General features: G+C 34.6%; 2 protein-coding genes across 2 annotated transcripts in view; one reads left to right on the top strand and one right to left on the bottom strand.

Annotated features, from left to right (window-relative positions):
• Window positions 1-222: 222 nt before the first annotated feature.
• Window positions 223-12,523, bottom strand: LOC117115015 (methionine aminopeptidase 2-like). Its single transcript, XM_033258647.1, has 9 exons — window positions 12,210-12,523; window positions 10,962-11,057; window positions 9,938-10,124; window positions 9,381-9,542; window positions 9,072-9,253; window positions 5,160-5,254; window positions 4,112-4,428; window positions 3,733-3,863; window positions 223-2,967 (listed from the first exon to the last, which is right to left on the bottom strand). Exons 1-9 carry the CDS (start codon window positions 12,349-12,351, stop codon window positions 2,846-2,848), a joined length of 1,434 nt encoding a protein of 477 aa, XP_033114538.1. The 5' UTR covers window positions 12,352-12,523; the 3' UTR covers window positions 223-2,845.
• Window positions 12,524-12,722: 199 nt separating this feature from the next.
• Window positions 12,723-19,819, top strand: part of LOC117115017 (probable inactive serine/threonine-protein kinase slob2) — an 8,199-nt gene continuing 1,102 nt past the window's right edge. The window contains 14 exon segments of the mRNA XM_033258649.1: window positions 12,723-12,875; window positions 13,399-13,472; window positions 13,748-13,848; window positions 14,201-14,281; window positions 15,050-15,204; window positions 15,695-15,805; window positions 16,233-16,328; window positions 16,783-16,975; window positions 17,170-17,267; window positions 17,850-17,966; window positions 18,082-18,143; window positions 18,592-18,672; window positions 19,168-19,307; window positions 19,309-19,819. The exon segment at window positions 19,309-19,819 is cut by the window's right edge and continues 1,102 nt beyond it. Of these exon segments, the coding sequence (XP_033114540.1) occupies window positions 12,861-12,875; window positions 13,399-13,472; window positions 13,748-13,848; window positions 14,201-14,281; window positions 15,050-15,204; window positions 15,695-15,805; window positions 16,233-16,328; window positions 16,783-16,975; window positions 17,170-17,267; window positions 17,850-17,966; window positions 18,082-18,143; window positions 18,592-18,672; window positions 19,168-19,307; window positions 19,309-19,439 (1,455 nt within the window). The 5' untranslated portion in view covers window positions 12,723-12,860 and the 3' untranslated portion in view covers window positions 19,440-19,819.

Below are 19,819 nucleotides of genomic sequence, written 5' to 3' on the forward strand. Positions count from 1 at the left end.
TGATTTCTAGTGTTTTATGTTACCTCATGTAGATTGTTGGTTTCACTACTACATACAGAGGGCGCAATTAAAACACAAAACAAAATCTGTGCTCAATTTATGAAATTTAACATCACAAACTCAGTGATTGGCTAGGTGTAGTACAATAGCTTAGAGAGACTATGAATATGTAAATAAATAAAGTCAACAGACCATGACAAATCACTAGACCATGACGAACAAAATGTTTCATAATTATATAATTCTCACAAAAGAAATACTGACAACAGGTAAAATTCTTGTACTGTAGTACAGTAATAACTTTTTAAAATAAACAAGAAATCAGAGAATCCTTTTAAAAATCAAAAGGTTTCGAAAATGTCTACGATTTGAGTCTGCATACAACAAATTCTATTAAAATATACTTTTATCTACATTGCTCTTATATTCGATATACGAATACTAAAAACGTTTGATAAAAGCAGTAATGCATTCTTGTTGAGAGTGGATTAAGGCAAAAAAAAAATGTTTCTTGTCCAGTTTATTTTTACACTCTGGATATTAGGACGGTCCAATGCTAACACCGCCGTTTTGGGATGATTAGTCAAAGCGCCCTCCAACTTAATTAGAGATATAAAAATTCGAGTTTTTATTGGATAAATATACAGTTATTTTAACGGAACGAGTATGATGCCCCTATTTCAGTCATAAAGATAGAAACATATAAAAGAAGTTCTGAAGGATTACCTGGGTTTTTCGGAAATGAAAAAAAGCATATTTGGGAGGGAAATAAAACGTTATTTGATTCCATGTATTTTTGTGTAATATTCATTGATAATCATGTAATATAATCTGTTCTAATTGGAGGATATTAAAGAAGGGAAACATCGCATGGGAAAAGAAAATCATATATGGCATCTCAAATGACACCTTTGGACATCAGTGATTATTTCACTGAATGGTAAATTACTGAACGAAATAATTATTACCAAAAAACATCATTGTACTTTCACAGCGGTAAGGAGACTTGATATAACTATCCCACGCATGAGCTAATGCTACTTAAACAACAATTATTATATAACATATTTTTATGTAACCCGTACCACAATTTGTTTAATATATTTTAGTCAATAGACTAGGCCTACAGTTCGAAAAATCCTAGAGTCAAACACATGTTATAACATTGAATAAGTTTAAAATCAAATAATATAATATTATAAAATTTTAAATATCAATATTGTACGACAATCTTGAAAAAGATAAATATTAAAAACATTAATTTTATTAATTAATAATATCTTATATGGCAAGGAGAGTTTTGATACTATATGATGGATAGAACAAATACCAACAAGATAACGAATAGTAGTACTGGAACCTTGTGGCCTATGAACTTGCACCAGCCCTGTATCTAAAATAACCTTGGTTCTGATCATGTATTAGACATAAAACAAAGTAAGACAAAGAAACTTTATTTGTATTTGATCAAAGTTCCTCAATATCATCTTGTTCGGAGACATTAATCAGTCTAAAATGATACCTTGGAAAAAACATTTCCTTACAAGCGCTATTAGATCTACTGTAGTCTCCAATAGGAAGCCTTCATGACTAGGCCTAAGTTTTAGTTTGTTAATGATTAACCGCTACATAATCATGTTAATTGTATGTCCTATTCCTAGGGTATTTGAAACCTCGGCTCCACACCCAATTATAATATCTCCCCCCAGAACATCTAGTCAACAACAGCTAACTTCCTTTCTAGGCCTACATTGCTTTTTTTTCCTCCTCAATAACTACCATGCAAATTTCAGGAATTAAAACAATGTCTTTCTGTTCATCTATTGAAACACATCACACGCAAATAACCAAGATATCAATTCCTTTAATTATCATATAAATCAAAATTTTCAAAATCAAGAAAAACTATATAAAAAAAAATTCTTTACAAAAGAACTTGATTAAAAAAAACCACAGGTAATGTCTCTGGTTAAAACTAGTATATTTTTTGTGACTATTTTCTATGAATTCCAGTGTACCAACGATTTATTTGTGATCACAATAACAACTCACAAGCAACAGTTATCACAACTCATGATCAAAGTTAAATACAACTCATGTGCATTGGTGATCACAGATTCTGAGCATTGGTGATCACAATTCACAAGCATTGGTGAGCACAAATCATGAGCATTAGCGATCACAACCCATGAGTATTGGTAATCACAACTCATGAGCATTGATGATCGCAACTCATAAGCATTGGTGATCACAACTCATGAGCATTAGTGATCCCAACTTAAGAGCATTGGTGATCACAACTCAAGAGCATTGGTGGTCACAACTCAAGAGCATTGGTGATAACAACTCAAAAGCATTGGTGATCACAACTCATGAACATTGGTGATCACAACTCATGAACATTGGTGACCACAACTCACAAGAAACTCATGAGCAACAGTGATGCAACAAACATGTTTTTGTGATCAAATTTTCAATAAATTCAACTACTCACAGTATTTAACACCTTGGCTGTGAGCTAGAACTTTTGAAAAAACTGTCCATTTTAAAAGTGTAAAAATAATTCATACACATTTAATATGAATATAAGAAAGTTATTGTTCCATTATTTAAAGTGCTGTTATTGGTTAAAAATTGTATGATTAAAAAAAGACAGATTTCCACAGGCTGTGATTACCAATCAGCAACATGCTTGTATGTGTGACCACAGCCAGTGACACCACAATCATGGTGGGGAATATGGTCACTGGGGGAAAAAAAATCATTTAACTGATTAATAACGCGATTATTTCAGCTGTGCATTGTTAGTACCTCGCCTCGCATACCCGGTTTGTGCGTTTCCTCTTTAATAGTCAGTGCCTCTGCTGACTATCTCTTTACATGTCGGTCTTAACATGATGGTGTGCTCATACTGAGCTGTGTAGCAGCCACGGATGTCACATAGCGGTGGATATGGGTCAACTATACCTGAAGATAAAGGAATGGTTGTTACCGGTAGTGAACAGAATCAATAAATATAGTAACACAACACAATCATGACATCACCATTTTAATGTCCATGAAATTTTTCTATCAATGAATGGGCACTAATATGATGTACTGTAGAGTGATGGTATCTTTTGCGTGATGTGTGAAAGAAACTCGAAGGTGTTGATTACATCGCGACAAAAATATCGTTGCTAGGCCCAAACGAGTGCACACAAAAAACTTGTTTATACAAATGGAGCCTAAACTTAGGCTAGGCCTAGACAACAACCAAATCAATGCATAAACTATTATCATCAAATAATCAGGTACAGTATATTTTACTTCCTTCATGATTTTTCTGACTCTTACATCAAAAATCAAATCTAATCAAATCAATCTTCATTGTCCAAAAAAACAGAAGGTATAGTGGACATTCGTCTTTAGATACAAACAAAAGCCTACCAAGTGAACAAACCGCACAATCAATAAAAAATTACACAATCAAAATGTCAAAAAATGAAAAGAAACAAAGCTTCAAAAAGGCCTATATACAAGTGATACATACATATAATCACTAAACTACATAATTACTCCAAAATCATCATTACTACTTTAAGAATACTACAGCAGTATTGCCGTAGCTCGTCGTGTACAAGCTTGCCCCTTGCAAATGGAATTGATTGAGCTCGTAGGCTGGGCTTGTACTGAAGGCCCAGATAATGCGAACACTAGTGAACCTGCATTTTGTGAAGGCAAAAAACTTACCAGCATCTCCAAGGTTTTTTAGAGCCATCAGGTACTTGGTCTCACCAAGCCGATCCAACCATCGACGGCAGAATGCTAACGTTCCAAAGTTCTTATTAATGGTATTCAGCAGTGCTTTAGATCGAGCCAACCTGTTGTTAAATAGATTTGTTAATTATTAAAATAAACATAATAATTAATAATAAAATAGTATTGTAATAATCAACTATATATTCATAGACTTCAAATAACACCAATATTTTTTTTTCTAGACGACCTTTCCCAATATTTTTTTTTCTAGACGACCTTTCCTAGACGAAAACTGAATCAGACAACAGAACATTTTTGGATAAACTTATGATGTCATATGAGTTCAACGACATTCAAAAAAATACAATACCTGAGTGGAACATGGCCAACTTCAAAGTTCTTCATGTAATGTGACGTCTCCATATCATCATGGACGATCCCCTTCCCAGTACTACCGAATGTCTCTATGGCGAAGAATTCATTTTCTTCCATTCTTGTTTCTTCACCACCTTTCACAATTGGCACCGTCTTGCCCGCATGAATTCTATACGGTCCTATAGAATGACCGTTCAAATTCCTGATGGGTTTTACTTTGTACGTTTTGCCATTCAATTCCACTTCGTACGATTCCATAACTTCCTGAATTCTCTCCCCGATGTCACATAAACGAACATCAATACCAGCTTCCTGTAACAAAAAAAAAAATAATTGCAAAACTTAAGATTTTACATTTTAACCATTCATTGTATTTATGTTAAATATCATTTGTGTCCATGTCATTTTATCATATTTTTGTAATCTAGCTCACCTTTTATTTCTAAACTTCAAATTTTATTAGTTTACTAATATCTTTTATGTTGTTTATTATGTTTATTTTTATTTTTTTTAATTATTAACTGGTTTTCCAGTCAAGGACAGCCAAGCAGTGAACTTAATCACTATTCAAAAGTAGCATATCCCTTCACAAGACTTAATCAGTATTCAAAGTGGCATATCCCTTCACAAGACTTAATCACTATTCAAAGTGGCATATCCCTTCACAAGACAAACAGAAACACAAGATGCTCTACATAAACCAGGGAACAGTGAAATTACATGACATTAATTTCACTGTTCCCTGACATAAACTAAGTCTTATTATGAGGCATAGGGAATGGAGTTCTTTTAGTCGTGAGAAAACATCCTGTTACCGTGACAGCAATTGAAAGTTAGAACCCTGGGATATTTCATACCTCTTTTGTTATAATCATTATAATGCTATGGGTCCTGCCACTATATAAATTCCTGTTGATTGAGTGATTTACATATTTTATAGTGCCTTAAGATGGTATATAAAGACATTAAACAGGTTTGCACAATGTCGCACAAATGTCACTGTCTCCCAATATCTCGCACATGCTTTCTGAAGGCATCCTTACCCGTATTCCAGTGTTTGTTGCGTCTTTGACAGCTTCTAACAACTTATCGTATTTGGGATTAAATGCCACTGTGAAAGCACAGTCTATAATCCGACCTGCAAAGTATACAAAACACAGACGCCATTTACTCATTAACAAATATCTCAAGACTTGCATCAACACCTACGATGCGATTTGTTTTGGAAAAAAAGGAAGTGCTAATAATTGGCGAATATTATCTAATTAAACTAGTTCGTAGTTTGATTCATCAACTTCACGATTTTGAATGACTGCAAATTTTCACATATTCAATCGATCAAAATACTAGGGCACTAATTCTGAACACGTTGGAATAAGCTAGAAAACACAGGTGTGCAAAAACAGGTGTTGGATTATGCAAAAATATGATTGACAACGAGAAAGTACAATTGCACCGCACATATAATTGGATGCATGCGCTGTTTGCCACTCCGATTTCCTGCTGAATATCGGCATGGTTTATCAATCGAAGCTACCCAGTTACTTACAGTATGTTACTCGAATTAGCTCTTAGCAAATCCCATTTCTGAGGCTAACAGGTAGTTTGTTGACTCATCTTACAAGCAACAAAACTATGACTTGTTTTATTTACCAGGACATTACAGAATTTAGTTGATTTTTCAAGACATACAATAAATTAAAAATATACAGTTTATCTTAAGTTAACACACTTTCATAGGTTAAGTATTCTCACTTTTTATGAGTAGGATATTTGAATTCAAATGAACATTTTTAAAAAGAAAATACTTTTTCCACAAATACCAAACATAAACAATAATGTTCTTTATATACTTTATAAAGACAATAGTGCAATAAACCTATCTAATCAAAGCTTTGTAAGATAATTTAATAATACTGTACTGTTGTATCTTGATAACACTTGTTTTTTTGTATATTGTATGTATTTATAAGCTCTTAATAACTGTAACCTTTGTTTTGTAACTATCAGTTTCATTTATGGTAATACTTTTTTTATATTTTACATATTTTTCATCATCTGTCTCTCGAAAATGAATTTATGTGTGTTATGAACTTGTAAACATGATCATGATCATGATCATCATCATTCCCTTGAACACTAATAAATGTTAGACACCCGCGCCTCACTAATTTCCGACATTCGGTGCGATTTTGAGCAAGTACGTGAAACTCTGGTTTCCTTCTTGATGTTGGCCATCCATGTTGTTGTTGGCCATCAATGGAGACGTTTTACCTTTCGCTGTGCTTTGTGGAATGCGATTCTAGCTGGAGTGTGTTCATCTAAATAGAGCATGTGTCCATACCATGCCAGCCTTTTCTTTACTTTCTTACTCCACTCTTCCTCCCCTGTCTTTCTATATAACTCATCATTCCATATTTTCTCTGGTCACTTTATACCTAATATTCTTCTGGAACACATCTATTTCATTCTCTAACAATTTGGTCATTGTCCAGAGTTCACTATTAATACTGGTGACATATACATTGAAGACTCTCAGTTTGATTGTTATTTTCTTGTTTTGGAGTACACCACTTCTTTTAGAGAATGCTGCTAGAGAGAAGTGTTTTCTGTTATTGACGTCCTCTCTTGTTCCAACTTGCTGCCTAGAAATTACAATTTCGCCAGTCTTCATTTCCTTTCCTTTGTATGGTGTACTCTTGGATTCGTTTACTCTTAAACCGTAGTCTCTAAGTTGAGGTGGCAGTTCTTACTTTATATCCTTTTTACGTATTTGTGTGAATCATCGAATCATTATCATTATAGTATGATGAATAAAAGAAATCTTGAATCTTGACCCTTAAATTGGCTGTTTCAATCTGTGTTTCACTGAATGTTAACTTATTTCATTCTTTAAAAATTGGCTGCCTACTACTGTACATTAATGTATCTCAAAAAGTACTACCACGATCTAGAGGGCGTCCTTCAAAATACAAAAAAAGGCATTCTCAACGAACGCATGCTGCATCTCAATGACACATGTTAGAGTTTCAAAATGAGGATTGTTGAGTTTCTAACTCCATTCGTTTTTCCAACTGGGTGCCCCCCTACCTCGTGGTACAATAGTAGTACCCATCATGCACCTCCACCGGATTTACTCTCTCTTACAGGGTTAACTGCCACATGATAACGCAGTGTCTATGCCCCCAAGGGGGCAATAAACACAAAAACATTTAAATGTTTTGATTGAAATTTTTAGTTTATTTTCAAGATTTGATTAAAAACAATATAATGTACAAACATCAATTCACTTAGACTTTATAATAGACGGCTGCTTTAAAAATATTGTATTATCCATGGATAAGATAGAATTAAACTAATAACAAGGTAATATCACTAGCTCACATGACAGCCACTGTCACAAAGAAGTGTGTTATGAACAAAGTGTTTAATCTGAGCCTTCATGAGAAAATTTAAATATTCTGTTAAAAAAAAAGATGAATGACTAAATGAGTAAGTTATGATTAGTTCTCATGATGTGACTACACAACCTGTCAATACAGATCTTTCTAAAAAACCCTATTGAGAAATTTGAGGTATGTTCCAATTCTGTTATTTTTTGTGTACATTATTGATGAGATAACAAAAGAAGGTATTTGACTGAATGAATAAGTTATGATTGACTGTGATCACGTAATTACACAACATGTCAATCAATTCACATGACAATATATTGTAGATCTACTAAAACCATACAGGTCATGAACTCTAGAAAGGTCACTATAGGTTATAGCCTTGAAAGTACACATGTAATATATTGTAAACAAATTCCAAAACACACATTGTTATAGTTTCATATTGTTATCAGTGACAAATGCAAAATATTATTGGCATTTTTTTGTCGTTTACAGTAAAAAGATGCCTTATAAAGTTATGTCATGATAAAATAAAACCTGCTTGGTTATTTATATCATTGACCTAAATACTCCTCTAATAAATGAATATTTTATACTGTACTGTCACATTTTATCCATTAGCGACAAATATTTACAAAAATATTAAGACTTCCCTAGATATTGTTGATAGCACCGGATACAGTGTGCTGCCCTCTACAGGTATTTTCAATTTTTCCTTATTTTACCCAACAGTATTTCTTTAATGCCATAATTAATTTAATGCAGAGTAAAAATGTAAACATCCTTAAAAAAATAGAATTTATTACAAAATTGCTAATGTACACCTGCCATGTGTGCACCTGCCAACTCTTACGAATAATACATGGCTCTCATGCATCAGCAACCAATTTTTACATCTCACGCCTACGTTGTACTATCTCGCACATCATAATAATGTTTAAAAAAAATAAAATGTATAGGCTGATTATACCATAAAATTAATAAAAATGAAGCGAATTTGTCTTCAAAGTGCGAATACAGGCCACATAAATTTCTTTAACAAAGCTATACCAACCACGGACTGTAATCCACAACAGTTCTACTACAATTTATAAAAAAACAAAGTAGAGGGTGCTCTATTATTTTTGTAATTATTAGAACGAGTTCGGCCGAGCAGTTAGCAGGGGCTGAACGGCATGCTCGCCTATGGTTCTGGTGGTAGAAAAACTCTTCTCGTAGGCCCAATGTATACAAAGACTCGTGTGCACTATAAAGAACCCAGTACATCATTTGAGACGAGTAGGAGATACCCGGGCGTACTGGAAAAGACAGCCCCCTGTGGTGGACAACAGAGTTGCTGGTACCGGGTTACTGGGTAGCAAAGACACGGGACCCTTAGGGACGAAGAAAGTCACTGATGGAGTTCCTAGTCCACATATCAAATGCCCTGAGCATCTTATATTAGATGGATACGGCGCTAAACAAAACTACACTATTATCATTATTATACAGGGCGCTATACACATTTTTTTTGTCTCATGCATCAGACACAGACACCGAAAAAGGTATACTAATACTAACCATTTATATGAGTGCCAAAATCAATCTTGCACACATCATCATACTGCAACACGGTTGTATCTCCGTTATTCGGTGTGTAGTGGGCGGCGCAGTGATTGATGGAACAGCCAGTTGGGAAGGCGAGACCAGCCTTCATCCCATTCTCGTTTATTACTTTCCTAGAAGCTGCTTCTAGACGCTCACTATAGGGAAAAGAAATGGATTTCTTTAATCGACACAGCAACGCAGAGTGGGCCTGGTATTTTATATTAAATCATTATACACCAACACACTATGTAGTGCAAAAATTCAACAATGCATCTATCTTACCATATATCAATCATCTTCAGGCCGGGTTTAATGAATCCTTGGACGTAGTTCCTAACCTGTCGGTGGGCTTCAGCAGCCTGCCTCACATCACTGTACACGTCCTCCTGCATTCGTTCTAAGGCTCTTTTTTCTTCGTTTGTCGTCCGCCAAGCAGCAGTTTTCCTGAATGTAATGAAAAATTATATAGTTTTTATTATATTTTTGATTACGTTTGTGAATATTATTATTCATCCAGGTAAGTATAGTGTCAATACAAGAAATAAACAATAAACAAACTATATTTGTGATTGTTATTTTTGAGAAAACAGCATTATTTGAATATGTACACACACACTCACACAATATTTAATTCATCAATGAAATATTTTAATTAGCTTCTTCTCAGCCCCTATGTATTTGACAGAGACACGTTGGTAAATGAAAAAATGATCCCATTCTTCCCTAAACCCTACCCTCAACCCCACTTCCAGTGTGATGATCTCTCAAAGATAGCTTTCGGTAAACAAGGTATAAATTCTTATGAAAATTGTAATTATAAAAGAAGAAGCATAATTTACCCATCAACTGCTGGATGTTCAACTTCTTCTCCTTTTGGAAAATTTCCATCTGGGAAGAGTTCGGAAACGGGTATAGTTGGAGGATCCGTCTGCTGTTTTCCTCCAGTATTTGGTTTCTTCTTTTTCTTTTTCTTCTTCTTCTTTGCAGCATCAGTGTCTCCTCCTTCTTTCTCCACATTTTGACCATCTGAAATGGTGTAAAAATACAATTTAAAGGCATTTGAATTTTAGTTTTATGTGCACTCTTTTTTAAAATATTGAGCAACTAAATATGTATGTGGAGGTGTTGTGGCATAGTGGAAATGCTTTAGTTTCCAACCTCAAAGTCAGGATTTAAATCCTTCGCTGTGCATTTAAATTGTGTCTATGAGAAAGGCACTTTTCTACATTGTTTCAGTCTACCAGCTGTATCAATGGGTACCAGCAAATTGCTGGAAGCAACATGAGGCGGACCAGCATCACAACCAGGGGGAGCATCAGGTTCTTATCTGCTTCACGCTACTTGAAACTGGGGATTATGAGCCCCTTGGCCCCTTAACTTTAAAACCTTACTCCTTTACTACAATACACCATATTTAAAATTGCCCTTTAAAAATGGATAGAATACCTCATTCATAATAACTGGATTGGGGCTTTTTTACAATTTTTTTTAGAAAGCAGCGAAATTCATATTTTAGTAAAAAAACAGATAAAACGATAATTTTTCTTCATATCTGCCCCTGTGAATTTATTATTTATATATGTATAAGTCAGACATAAAAACATATTTATGGAAGACATACAAGGGTAAAGTATGAAGTTGTTCAACCAATGCTAAAGAACGGATAAGATTTTAGTAAGTTTACATGCTCAATAAGATTATTATGTGTCAGAATATTAGAATGCCAGTGGAGCTGCAAGCAATACCAGAAGGAAGCGAACTGGTGCCAAGGACCACAAAACAGAGACATTTGGACAGTTATTTATTCTGTAAACTGACACGGCCTGTCTGAAACCAAGTATGAAAACATTCTAAAAACTTTACCTTGCTTCTCATCATCCAGAGTTTGTTTCTCTAATTTCTCTGTTACATCATCTGTCCCATCTCCTTCTTCTTGGATGCCTGGCTTATCTGTTGTTGCTGAAAGATAAGCACACAAAACAGTCAAACAATGTAATATAGATGGTCTCCAAATCTCAATGATGTTAGCGATTTCAATCCGCTATGTTCAACCCACTGCTATGATGCATGATACTGTACATGTGAACACCTGTATAGTAGTTGGTAGTAATGATAATGTACTAAATTTGTGTGTACTGTATTTAAAATATGCTCTTTGAATTACCTTGAACCTTAGGACTAGAGCATTACCTCATTTGTCCCTCCAAAATCATCATAACAAACTCTTTAGAAACATATGGGTGGAACATTTTGCTATGCCAGATTTAAATTCATTAACAATCGAAGCAGCTACAACAGCATTGGGTAATAAATTCCAATCATTAACGACCCGAACCGCATCTCTTTTCCTGACGTTAAGATTTGGTTTGGATTTATAAACATTTAAAGAATGCCCCCAAGTTTTCTGGAATGTAGATCTTTGAAAGAGCTTCTCTTCCTCTCCTATCAACATTTTAAAAAATGTTACATGTTTGAATTTCTTTCTGAATGTTAGAGTAGGCAAGTCCAAAGCCTTCAACCTCTCCTCATAAGACTTAATTCAGACACAAGCCTTGTAGAGTTGACCTTTTACCAAACGATTAATATCTTTTTGATAAATAGGTATCCATGAACTGCCACCATACTCCATTTTAGGTCTAGGCCTAATCATGGACTTGTATAAATACATTATTATATAGGCCTAACTCTTTATTTATTGTACAATGAAAGTTACAGTAATTTGTATTAATATTTATTTACTCAACATATATGCTAAATTCTGTACTGTATTGCACTCATGTCTTCTGCTGTACTGTATATCTTACATACTGTAGATCTTGCCTAGGTCCCACCCTGCACCTGGTGTTCACATCCAGAGATTCAATTTGACAAGGAATGTGTGCTGGAATTTCAGGGGTGTGCATTGTTGTTGGCAGTTTTATACAATCTGCGAACAACACATGACTATACCTACTCATATGCACCATATTTATGTTCCCTAGGTTCTAGGTTAGCTTACCCTAGCTAAGGAGGCCTAACCCTACTCTTCAACTGCGCCTCTTGGCTATTCACTAGCCTCACAGAGGCCTATCCTCTAGGCCTAGCCCCTAAAAAACTGACCGCAACCCTTACCCTTCTTCTTTTTCTTTTTCTTTTTTTTCTTCTTCACTTGAGTATCTTCATCGTTCTCGATGACACCATTAGCAAGTGGATGTTCATCTTCTTCACAATCTTCTTTCATGATGACTGAATCTTCTACGGCTTGGTCAGCCATACCTATTCTTTCATTTACTTAAAATTTAACAGTAAGATTGTCCCACTGGACCACCTGCGTGCGCTCATCTACGCCTTCGGTAGTTTTGCAAGGGAGCCGTCAGCACATTCACGTACGCTAGGCCTAACTTCTTGCACGATTTCACGATTTCGACACCGTGAAATTTAACAGGCTAAAATTAGATAGTAAAATGGCGTTAAGAACTGGTGATTTACAAATATATTATTACATTATAAAACAAGATTTTTTTCAAATATAAATTATATGATAGTTTTTAAAATTTTTATTCAATATATTTACTTACTTTTAAACTATAAAAATTGTTATATGTTTGTATTTAATTAACTTTATAAACAGGTTTGGTTGTACAGTTTTGGAAAAAAGCAAAATGTAAACACAGTATTCATCATCACGTGGTGGACCAGTTGAAAAGAAAACAAAAAGAACGATGCAGCATATCAATTCGTAAATTTTTAAGAAGATATAATTGAAAAAGTGATAGTCAAATTATGCCAGACGCATGGGTTTGTTGAAAATTGTTATCGTTTGTCTGAGATTAATAATTTTAATGAAATATTGCCCAGGCAGGCCAGTCCTCGCTCGACTCGTACACGGGCAGGGTAACCTTTCTCTGTTCTGTACCAGGGCAGGGAGGAGGTGGGGGAGTGCAGCATCTCCCTGCCTGTACATGCGTTACGCTACCAATCAGAGAGGCCTGCGTGTACGTCCGCCAACAGGACCCTTGGATTGTAAGGCAAATATCCTTACCACCAAGTTACAGTACAGCTCCGCTCCCGTTATTCTGTAAATTATGTCCGGATGGTCCCTGTTTGTTGGTTGGTGTCCCAAATTTCTCTGTGTGTTACAGTGTGTCTGTCATGTGTCTAGGCATCACCCAGTTTTCTCTTGGTAACCTGGGAATTCTTCCTTAGTAGTAGGACATGGTGATTGGATCCATGATAATAAATGGAATTGAACCAATATAGAATACCAATACCATATACTATTAATTTCAGAGCGATTACAAACTTCATTTTAATTACACAGGTGTCAGTGGGTATTGGTCTTGGTTCCGCAGCAGTTCTCCTTTTCTTCATAGTTCTCTTTGTTTGGTATTATCGGTAAGTTATGTTTTTTGATATCGGTGTATTGAAGATACTAGAAAAGGAGACGTGGGTGGTTAATTGCACACCCCAAGAAAAACTTAAATAGCTATAAATCACCTCACAAGATATCATTCCATCAGCTAGCACCATTCACTCCCCCCCCCAATCCCCTGTTTATATTTCTAGATTTGCTAGTCTTTAGAACGAATCCTATATGTTAAATACAATACAGTACCTGTACAATGAAAAGAACTATATGAACTAATACATTCAATTTATTCCTCTAACAGAAGAAGAAATCGTTATGAGTATACTCCTTTGAGAGGTGATGATATGGCTTTACCTACCAAATGGAAGATGGAGAAAGATTTTGAGGAGGAGCAAAAAAGAGGTGATTAAGTTGTAAATGTTATCCAGTGTCCGATACACCATTTCACATTTTCATCAGAGAGATTCATCTATTATTGCATTGTTATCAGCATTTCTGTTGTTTCTTACTTTTATCAGAAAAAATACCTCAAGCAGATGAGAAGATGGTATCAAATTAATTATATTTATTAAATTTATATTTTACAATTTCATTACAATTTATAATACCGTATCTCAAACTTTAAAAATATGTGATATCTCACAAATCCCCCTTTTTTTTTTAGAAACTATTTTTGAAGTCTCTCATGACACAACTTCTTTCAGCCTCAAATTTATATTACACTTTGTTTTCATGCATTGTTTTTTTTTTTCAGAGGCTGCACTTCTAAATTGTCAATTTTTCCTACGAGCAAATGTCGGGAAATATTCTTACAATGAGTACTTGAAACAAATTGGTAAGTTACAGGATCCAGCAGGGGTGCACGGGGGCCACGAACCCCTCCCCCCATTTGCCACTAAATTTTAAAATTTCAATGCATATATTGAAATTAACGCTCCCCCCCCCCCCCCGTTTGAAAAATTCTGCATCCGTCCCTGAGTTAGTACAAGTTTTAACTGTGAATACTGTGTATCAGAATATTATATAAAATACAGTGGAAAGTCAAAGGATAGTGCAGGCTTCTCAAGTTAGTATGCATTTCAGTAACTATCTTCAGATTTCTGTAGTAAATGAAAAATTTCAATAGCACCTAATAATTTGCAAGATATGGATTTCTCAAAATTGCAGGTATATTAACAGCTGTGGAATTTCAAACAAACTAGACTGGATGGTCACTTTTCGTGGGTTTTACAATAATTTATCAATAATCTGACAAGTCTGAGTAGCCTAGGGTCCTTTGGGACTACTGTATGTAGCCAAAGGTCCTAATGAAAAAAAAATCATTGTCCTGGACATTAGACAATGTGTAAACCTATATATTTTTAGGTGTAGGAATAATGATGAATGAAGTGCCCTTGTCTATTTCTCTAACCATCCATAATTAGGCAAAATGTCCGTAGCAACTGCAGCTGCAGATGTTCACAAACTGAACACTTCATTCAAATTTTATTAAATGAAACAGTAGTAAATTCATATTTAGTCATTCTGAGTAACACTGATTGCAAGCTCATCTCTTCTCTAAATACCAAACTGCTAAACAAATATGTCTAAACTTTATTTCCAGGAAGCAGAGTGGAGAGGCAGTGGTTTATTGTTCGACATGTGAAGATGAAGAAAGACTTGTTGCTAACGGTAACTCCAAAGTCACCTGATTGTCAACTTGTCTTTGATTCATCCTCTAAATCTAACACCTTGAAAGATTTACTACAATCGATTAAGGTAAGAGAAGTGTAGTAATAATATTGTTAATGATAATGTTAGATAATAATAATAATAATAATCAAGCATTTTAAAGCACTCTATACAATGAAGTCTCAGAGCGCTAGCTAACTGTTCATAGCTTAATTATATGAAAAAAATAAGCACTTCAGTTGTTTTTTGAATGCATCAAGAGATTTATCTTTACGACTGAAAGATGGAAGTTCATTGCAAAGAGCAGGAGCAGAAACAGCAAAGGATCTCAATCCATACTTTGATCAATTATAAAATTTTAATAAGTGTAACATTTTATTTTATATTTTTTTCCCTGTGCATTGTTATTTATTCATTATATTTGAAAAACAAAAGGAACAAACTCTTGGTGTCCCCCTCTTTGGATGATTTACATGTTGCATGTTTGTTAGTTGACTTTTCTATCTGTTTTTATAGACATGTATGTTTTTATTGTTCTTCTTAGCATGCGTATTATAATGTTGATTGTTCTTCTTAGCATCCATATATCTGGCCTGTTAGTGACCTAGTCTTACAAAGTGAACAACAGATTGCTATTGTACTACAACCATTCAACAGCAAGGGCTCCCTCAAGGACCTTATTAGAAATGTAAGTAGATGACAAGAAATATAATGAGCTCTGTCATCAGTTTGATATGAAATGTTGAGTAAACAATAAGTATACAATAAGAATTCTTTAAAGTAATAAAAAAAACAAGTGAAGAGCTCCCTCTAGTGAAACCATACAAAGAGCACCATTAAGTACCTAACAAGAAAGTCTATTAGAAAGTATAAATAACTCCTTTAAAGTATAGTATAATAATTTTATAAAAACTTGCAGATATATCTCGAAGTTGCTACAGGAAGTAATCTCTATCATATTTATTATATTATATACAGTACAACAAGTAAAACAAAGAATTTGTAGAGCATGTTTACATTTTTGCAGACTTGTATTTTGGTTGTGTTTAATGCTCTTAATATGGTCCTAGGTTTAGTCATGCAAATGATAATGATTTTTTTTTTCTTTTCTTCAGACACGTCCTCAGACAGCATGGCTGGCTAAATCTGTAAACCAAAACAAAGGATTGCCAACTAGACTTATACAACTGTACGGACGTCAAATTTTAGAAGTAAATATTTCAATGTAGACCAGTAGTACTATTAATTAATCAAAGTCAGTCAATTAATCCATCAATTATTAAACCAATCAATCAATCAATAATTAATTAGTCATTCAATCAATCAATCAATCAACTTACAGTTTATTCACTAGTAGAAAAATATTTGGCTTGAATCATATATTTTATTAATGTTATTAATTGTGTTAACTAAAAGTACACAAAGGTCTTTAAGTCTGTATGCTTTGAAAATTTACCAATAATTGTTGTTATTGTCATTATTATTTATTCAAAATGCAACCAATATATTTGAATACATTTTCAAAACCATTGACTATAAGCAAGATTTAAAAATATTGTATTATCATTTTTATAGTCTATATGGTCAAATAATGTATTCCCTTTATAGCAGTATTAGAATGAACATCATTTGTAAAAGTAAAAATATTTTCTGTTGCTGTTGCAGGCTCTACTATATTTAAAAGAAAATAATTTCCCCCCATACCGTCATTTGCAATCGGGTAATGTAATATTGGGGAGTGGTGTTTGTCGTCTAACTGCACTCGACAACATGTTCCTTAGTTACAATTCTCCTTTACAACAACTTGTGTACCGCAAAATTCGCAATAATATAGACGCCCTTGATGTGCTCTGCTTCGGTAAGATTTTCATATTTTTATGATAATAATAATTTTAATTGAACCAACTCTATATGGATTGGAAATAATAATAAAATAATTTACTAATATAATAAGCTGTTTAGCTATGATGCAAAGTTCTCTTCTATAATGAAACAAAAGAACAATAATGAACAAACTAAGACAGTTACACACTGTTATTCAATCCTCTGTAGGACATCTTGTATTTGAAATGGCATGTGGTTGGGAATTAGACTCTGCACATCCAGACAGTGGTGATTATAACAGTTGCAAAGATACAGCAATAAAAGAGGTAATTAATTTTTTGATTAGTAAGTAGAAAACAGTGGAGTTTGTCTGATATTGAATAAAGATGTTATGTCAGTCTTAAGCTGGGAACGTACAGTACTACGTTCACAGTCATTGGCTAAGACGATTCCATTAATAACGTGACGAAACAAGGCATCCGTAATGTATCACATTTAATGACGAACGTCTCAGTCTGCCACCAACTATCAAGAGACGCTAGAGTGTCATCAAGTGCTCACTGAGGGAAAAATAGACATGTTGCCCAGTGTTTGTGTGAGTGGCCACCTTTATATAGAGCATATTGGAAAGCTTCTATAGGTCTCGCATAAATGAAATTGAATCAGATGCTGTTTGTTTTGGTATATGATCAAATCTCTAAGGAAGTATTTCATTTTGCAGCTAGTAATCACCTCATTGGCATTTAAAGCTACCAGATGAGTGGAGATAGAAGAATGTCTTGCTTAGGGACCCAAAGAAGTGTCTAAACTCGAACCCTAGATTGCTTGATCGGAAGCCAAACGCCTTACTGCTGCACCACATTCTACCACTTTAACCATGTTTTAATTTTATCAATTTTTTCATCAAGGTGTTAGAGTTCATCTTCAACAAATCTAAAGAGTATCCATCACTTGAAGAGGTTGCAGGTCATGCCTTCTTCACATCATGCAATCTAGTTGAGTTGAAATCCAATCCCCCATCAGCAGTAAGTTTTATATAACCTTTACTTTCTTAAATTATGTCAATAATTATGTAATAAAAGTAATTGCAGGTGTATATATGAACAGACATTTTGTAAACTTAACATTTACTTTTTACAGATAAAACTAACCTCTGCAATGAAAAACATCATAAAAGTCGTTCGAAAAAGCAAACTCCCAAAGTAAGTTAAAATGGTTACCGCAATCATGCACCATGCTTATATACTCAGATTTCTAGGTTTTATCCTTATAAGGGTCAATATAGCATTTGAAACTATTTAAAGTGATATATAATAGAGTGCACCCTCCAATTTGAAACCCTTCTAATTCCGAGACCCCTCTAATTCGAGATCACTTTTTCAAAGAACCAAATAACAATCATCAATCATTTAACAGAAAGTTAACCCTCCAAGTTGAGACTGAACCCTGACACCACCCCAAATTTTCAGGTCCCAAAGCTGGTCTCGATTTGGAGGGCAAAGTTTATATATACTTTATTGTTTATGCAATTTTAATGTGCTTTTGTATTTGATATGATTGATAATGTCATAGATTTGGATGCCCACAATGAAGAATTTCAATTAAGTGTGTGCAGTAAAGTTAACACTTATATTATATAATTTTTTTTAGAATGACCACTGAAAATGGAGAGAGAAAGAAACCTGTGCAAAAGCAAGTCAGCAAAGACAATGTGAAAACTAATTCAACCAAGTAAATCTTTTTTTTTTTTTATCATAATCATAGTATTATATTATTGTTGTCATTATCATCATATGTAATGTATTAATATCACTGGCCCTCTACATTATCTGTCTTCACCACTGTCATTCATTTACATCATTAATCACCATCATACTCATACTCACCCATCATGTATTATTGTCATGAAAGTGATTTTGATCTACTATTGTTTCCATAAAGTCGCTACAAAAATAACAAAATATGAAACCTGGTTGCCATAAAATTGCTCCAAGGTATTGCCGAAAGCCACCCACAGCCGCTGTCAACGATTCTCATTAGCGATTCTATGGAAACGCTCACTGTTAATCATGCCAACTATTAAACATTATCGACATAGGCCTAAAAATTTGACAACCTCTAGACTATCAGCTAGGAAAACTAATCTTAAGTATTAACATTTTAGTATTTGCCATATTTGTTTAATGCTGATGTTTTTTGGTGTTTTTTTTTTTCAAATTATTTTAGATCAAAGAAGAAAGCAGACTTGGCAGAAGGGAAAAAAAGGAAACCTTCCAGTCGCGTATCAACAGCACCACAAATACACCAACCACCACCCCCCCCCCCCCCCCCCCCCCCACCCCCTTCCCACCCCCCCCCCCCCCACCCGCCCTGCCCCACAAGTCGGCATTAAGCAACCTTCGTCAAATGGCCAACGCTCTGCACTACTGAATGATATAAGAAAAGGAATGTCATTAAAAAAGGTGGAAACCATTGATAAAAGTAATCCAAGAGTTTGATGAAGTTGTTGCCTAGCGACTGAGAGGTATTGTTCCTGCTTCTTGTGCTGAAGGCTCCAGCCAGCGTCAGGTTTCAATTGGAGTCTAATCACTTGCATCTTCGAATAACCCTCACGTTGAGAGTTAGGCAGGTTAAGGACAATGTTTGTATCCGTTTGTGTCTGTTATATGTTTGTAGTTAAGTTGGGCGGCGCTGCACTGTGGCTGCTGTGAATCAGGGTTCCCAGGGGCCAGACATTTTTCTGATTTCCAATTAGATTATTATTATTTTTATATTGCTGCTGTTTGGAAGCATAGTGGAATTTTTATTCAAAATAAAAAGCTGGGTAGTGTGTGAACATTTGACGACCAGACTCATGATAACTGCTTGTTGTTGTTGC

Source organism: Anneissia japonica, unplaced genomic scaffold, assembly GCF_011630105.1.
Source record: "Anneissia japonica isolate Jap-2015-1 unplaced genomic scaffold, ASM1163010v1 scaffold24_len2511860_cov200, whole genome shotgun sequence".
Classification (NCBI taxonomy): domain Eukaryota; kingdom Metazoa; phylum Echinodermata; class Crinoidea; order Comatulida; family Comatulidae; genus Anneissia; species Anneissia japonica.